The sequence below is a fragment of the Hippichthys cyanospilos genome, chromosome 1 (assembly GCF_059441005.1).
Source record: "Hippichthys cyanospilos isolate Australia breed blue-spotted pipefish chromosome 1, RoL_Hcya_1.0, whole genome shotgun sequence".
NCBI lineage: Eukaryota > Metazoa > Chordata > Actinopteri > Syngnathiformes > Syngnathidae > Hippichthys > Hippichthys cyanospilos.
The window spans coordinates 7077232-7083231 of record NC_142369.1 but is presented as its reverse complement, the minus strand read 5'-3'; the positions used below and the strand labels follow the sequence as shown (position 1 = coordinate 7083231).

At 38.1% G+C, this 6000-nt stretch overlaps 1 protein-coding gene across 2 annotated transcripts in view; it reads left to right on the top strand.

The window, feature by feature from the left end:
• The first annotated feature begins 1043 nt into the window (after positions 1-1043).
• LOC148428874 (suppressor of hairless protein homolog) overlaps positions 1044-6000 on the top strand; it is a 33726-nt gene continuing 28769 nt past the window's right edge. The window contains exon 1 of one of the 2 annotated variants that reach the window (XM_088404925.1): positions 1044-1245. In XM_088404925.1, the coding sequence (XP_088261051.1) occupies positions 1226-1245 (20 nt within the window). In that variant the 5' untranslated portion in view covers positions 1044-1225. The other variant, XM_088404843.1, reaches the window with a different exon arrangement.

The following is a 6000-nucleotide window of genomic DNA, read 5'->3' as shown; positions in this document are numbered from 1 at the left end:
AGTCATCCATCAATTTCAATAGCGCTTATCTTCATTTGGAAAAAAAAAAAAAAAAACATTTCAAATGAAGTGCCTGGTCCATAAAAATGTTGATGACAACCTTTTTCTGGTTTCTTGACACATGGTCAAACCCATGTCAATTTTGCTCAATGGCACTTGTTCATATTGGGGTACATTTCCAGTTCAAATTAATAACCTGTTCTTCACAAGCATGAACAAAAAAAGTATGATTCCCTATTTTGACATATGGTCTATCCCATTGAGGCTAAGTTTTTTCGTTTCTGGTTCTTTGTTGCATGTCCCAAAATGCTAATAGCAATCTTTGGAGAATAATTTGTTTTTCTTTTTTTTCAAAGTAGAAGTCTTACAACAATAGTTTTATTTGGGGTGGAAATAATGAAGCTATCTTGCGAGAAAAAAAAAGTAGTTATTTTTCTTTGGTGGGGGCCTAATGAGACAATTAAAAAAAAGTAGCAATCTTAGGCAATGATTTCAAGGGGAAAAACACAAGAGCAAGCTTTCAAAATATATACTTTTTTGTAACTCAAACCTAGAAAGCTTTTGTGATTATTAAGTGATTATTTTAAGGAAGAAAAAAGTTGCAGTCTTAGGTAAATAGTCATTACTTCACTAGCAAGTTTTATAAATAAAGAATGCAATTTCACGTTCATTTTTAATAAAGAGTTATTTGTATTTTTTCCAAACATGTAACAAAGTATGGTAGTTTTAGGGGCTATAAAAGATTAATTGCACTTGAAGTCACTTAAGTGAGAGAATTTATTTGCTAAATGTAGTCAAAGCACCATTGTATTTTGAACAAAATTTACAGCAGTATAAAAAAAGCGAGTATCTCCTCTGATTTATAACCGGGTACACACGTGGGAAAAGCAAACGTGACCAAGTCTCGCGAGAGCGATCGCCTCCTCAGCGGTGGCCTATTGTGAGAGTTTTTCCAGCTCTCGCGCGATCTCGGAAGTTTCCCACGCCTGTTGTTGTGGCGTCTGCCCTTTTCGCTCACTCTCGCTCCCCCTCCTCGACAAAGTGTGGCCTCCCCTTCTCTTGAGTCTCCTAACCCACCCCCTTTCTCCCTTCTCCCTCGTCCCGACACCTCCATTCGGCATCTTGTTGCCTCGACGGATTGTCGGGGCTGCGGGGAGTAGCAAAAAAAAAAAAAAAGAGAAAAGGATATCGCGAGTATTGGAGTTTTGGTGAGAGTTTGTGGAAGATGGCGCCTGTTGTGACAGGGTGAGTCTGAGATTCGGGGGCTTGGTGTCGGGGAGTTGAAGTGAATCCGAATCTGAAAGCGTGGCTCCGCTGCAAATTTGTATGCTTGCGCCCGGCTCCGCGGTCACTTTCTCCGCCGCTTCGTTCACCACACAACGGCGTTTCTTTGTTCTAATGTGTTACGCGTTTTTTTTCTCCCCCACTGTTTGCGGCTGTGTTTAGTAAGCTAGCTTCCAGCGAGGTGTTAGCATGTATGCTAACCAGCTAATGAAAACGACAACAAAATCAAGGTACGGTTTGGGTGTGCGCTCTGGAAAACGTCCGGGTAAAACGGTTTCTCTGCGGCTTTGTTTTTCCGAGTGTGCTCTGGCGACGGAGCCGGGGAACGAGTAATATTTATGGGCATGGGGCTGTCCGATAATGGATGCCGGTTAGTAAGACCCAAGTGAATCACGTTGCTGCGGTGTAAACCCTATGAAAATGCAGTGTTTAAAGTGAATAGCCTTATTTTTGTTGGACAGATTTTTGGAATTTTACGAGTATTTTTGTGTGTGTATTTTTTTGTGGCTAAATAAATCTTACGACTGACAGTTTTTTTGTTTGTTTGTTTTTTTTAGAAATATAAAACTTGCAACCTTTATAGTAACCTTTCTGAAATAGTCCTCCTTTTAAGGGGGAAAATAATCTCACACAAATGAATTACCAATTTTACAAAATATTTTTTTTCGGCGGGGATTGATGTATTAATCTTACATAAGTTAAATTGCATAAGAATGTAGTATTATTATTTTTTTGAGAGAATTTTACAGAAAAATGTCATGTATTTAAGGTTAGATCGCTACAAAAAAGTAAAGAAAAAAACTTGTTATTTTAAAGCAAAAATTCTCAAATTATTTTTTTACGTAGCAACATTATTTGGAGAAAATGTGTATCAATGCTTCAAAAAATATAATGTATACCTATGTTTAAAAAAACAGTTTAATCTTGTGAGAGGTGTTTAAAGCATCCGTCTTGCAACATGGAGTTGTTTTTTTTTAGGTAAAAAAGTGTCACAGTCTTTCAAGTATCTACTGTAGTTTTTGAGGAGGTAAAGTAACATTTTGACTTTTCTTTTTGAGTGCATCTCAAGGGAGTGTTTTTTTCTACAAAAATTCATATTTATTGAGAAAAACATTTTATTACTATGAACTTCTTTTTCTATATTTGGGTGCTAAACATTTGGAGGAAAGTAGCAGAGTCGTGGAAATAGTCATTTAAAAAAAATCCCATGAAAATGTTTGGAGCGGGGGGAAAATGAAGCATTCTTAAAAGATAATTTTATAACCAATGAAGTAATATTTGTAGGTAAAAAAATCAATCCTATTCGAATTATTTTCTTTAACAAGCGTATATTTTTTTTTAGCAAAAAAATGGCAACATTACGAGAATATATGCGAGAGAAAAATTTAGCGATCTTCTGAAATTTTTGAGGAAGAAAGTAACATCCTTGTGAAAATGCCTTGAAATTTCCTCCCCCCAAGATGTACCATCATTATGATCATGTATTTTTACATCTCATGATCAGTCTGTGAGAACGAGTGACCTATAATGAAACCATGGGCTTCACTACTGTTTATTAAATTACTGCTTGTCTCTTACAAATATATTGATCCGTCAAATTTGTTATACAAAAAAAAATATATGCCATTAAAAAAATACGAACTCAAACAAATACAGAGTGCATCTAAGGACAAACGCCCCTGGTAATGTGCTAAATTTTGTGCTCAAAACCTGCTCACTTATTGCCTGCCACGAGGTAACACATCAGTGATATTTTCGCATGTCAACATTGAGCTTCTAATGAGAAACTTGTGATTGTGATCAATTGCAGGAAAATATGCAATAATTCATCAGGGAAGTGTCACATTTTTCCTTGTTGCTTTGGCACTTATGTGCTCTGATGTCGTACAGGCACAAAGCTATCTTAGACAATAATATGCTAGTCTCATTGAAAGTGTGTGTCAGTGTTTGTTCTTGTATGTGTGTGTGGAAGGGGTTTTTTTTTCAGTTAAAAGGGGGAGGGGGAGCATGTTAGGGGTCACTGGGGTCAGGTCTGGGTGGTGGGCCACCTGTCCAGATGATGTTTCTTGCTGTGTTTTTTTTTGTTACTGCGCGTGTAGAAAAAGTATGACCAAGGTGTAGTAGGGCCATGCTGAAAAGATTCTGCATTTTGAGGAAAGGAAAAAGTCACTCACAAAAAGTGTAAATTTATTAAGAGTTTTTTTTTTTTGGGGGGGGGGGCGCAATGTTGAGAGTACAGTATATTGTATTATTATTCTCAACAAGGGTAGCACTCATGAAAATGTTTGTATTATTTCAAGGAATAGGATGGATTTAATTGAATTTAATTTAGTGATCTAATGGAAATTGAGTGCACTTCCAAAGTAGTCCCCCTCCCCGGAATAAAGGGTAGCAATCTTTTGAAAATTATCAAAAAATAGTACAAATCTCACAAGAAGAGAAGAGCATATTTACTTCAAATTTAAAAATGTTGCAATATTAAAGTTGAAATATTTTTTTCTGGGCATTGTAGGAATCATGACTGATTTTCTTTCAAGAAAAATGGCAGCAATTTAATTAGATTTATTTTTTTAAAATCAGCGTAATTATGTCACACATGGCCTTTTATTTTTAGTGTTTTTATTCAGTTCCAGATCTGCACAAAACCTTTAGGTTTCTGCAAGAAAGCAAAAATTGTAGGAAAAATCTACTAGAACATCTAAATTCTAAAATTTACGGTTAATCAATGAGACTTCATATGAGGCAGGTGTGCTCTGACAGCCAATTAAAATGGATTTGAATTTGATTGGTTAATTCTGATCAAGGCATTAGCTAATTTGACACACCATGGTTTTAAAAAGCCAAGCCTTTCTTTCATAGTGAGTTATTTTATTTTCTTTGCGTCAGCATGCGCTTCTGGGCTTCCTTGGCTGCAGTTGATTGGGAACGCAAGTGCGCAGCTAGTGCCGTGGCACAACGGCAGTTTTGTGTGCACGCGCGTGAGTCCGTTCCCCGAGGGTCCTCTCCTCTTGCCGGCTTCCCTTTTCATGAAAGGAGAGGTTCAGAGAGAGCAGCAGATGTCGAAGCGCTGACCTTTATGGTGGCAGAGGCTCGGCCTGGAGCTAAAAGCCAGTCCCAGAACCCCCCACCTTGAGCCCCTTATCCATTCTGTCAAAAGTGCAAAAGTGCGGGAAGTTGCCCGTTTTGGGCGCCCTACTAATGGGTCACCAGTTTGTTGATTTATAGAGAGAGAATTGTCATTCATGTTGTATCCATTAATTGATATTTTTACTATGTGAAATGGCAAAAAAAAAAAAAAAAATCCTTAGCCATTCTGGACAAATTTTTTAATCAATTTAAGAAACCCAACAAACATTTATTTAAATAAATCTTAATTTATTAAATAAAATAAATCCAATCCCAAATGTTCAGACTGTAGTAATACATGCTGATTTATATAATAGCCATTCTTACCTTCTACTCAACTTGCTTGAATGGTAAACCACCCATCCAGCATTCTGCCCCTTGAGCAGAGTTTGTGTAAAATGACAAACTATTCTGAATAATTTGATCTATTGAACCAACTCTATTTCATATGACAGGTATAATGTATCTGCTGTTGCCTGGGAATTAATGTTAAAATTTCCCAAAAGAAAGGTCTTGTAATCAAATACTAAAACTTGATAATAAAAAAAAAAGAAAAAGCATCAATTTTTTCCTCCGAACCACAAAAAGACACTATGTTTTAGGTTTGGAATCATTTTACTCTTAAACACAGAGATAAACTGCACTGTGTTTTCTGCTGAGCTTTTCAGGTATTTCTTGTTACGCCCCTCCAAGGGGAAAAAAATTGTGTCCCCCCCAACTCTGAAACTGCACAATAAATAGTTTTATATAAATTGTTCTAACTACACCTTTGCAGAGCAGCTAATGCTTCTTGCATGACCCCATCCCCTTGTCCAGAGGATCCCGACCCCCTTTTTGAGAAGCGATGGTTTTCTGAATAGCAGAAATTGATTGTCACCCCCAGGTATATTGTTAGATAACTTAATATAGCCTACCAATAGAAGTACGAAGGAAATAGTTTTATTGGCTTTATTGAATGGTAATACTAACATGAGCTAGCAACAGCCAACTGAACTCTGATTCGCTGACAGACATATACTTCACCGGGCCAAGCCCTGCAAAAGCATACATTCAAAAACACAAATTCAACAGTGGAGAACGTAAAGATGGCGTATTCAAAACCATACAGTTTATTTTATGTTTGTTTTACTGATTCAAGCACAGTACGAGATGCGTCTGTCCGAGCCGATCCGTCACCCAGGGCTCCGCCGTTTGTCTGGCAGGATAGGACGGAACATTCTGATGCAAATCTACGGCCGGTGTGGTTTTGCAAAGAGACCCGCCGTCATGTTTGATGGGGGCCAAAGTGCTCTCGGTGGTGTTGTTGTTGGCTTAGGCGGTCGAGAAAACGCAGCAGAGAATGAGCGCTAATGCCACAGGCGGCGGATACCTCTCTGCTGACGCTCGTTTTGGAGCGCCTCGCCGTCTTTCTTACATGAATTGTCTTCTTCCAAGAGTGTTTCCTCTGGCGGACGTTGAGGCGACAATTTGCCAAGGGACCGTGGCTTATGTGTCAGCAGCTTTTCGTCCCTGATGTCCCCTCACATCCAGGATGTTTCATTCAGAAAACATGAAGTGTTTCTATCTGTGTGACGAGCATTTCCTGTCGGT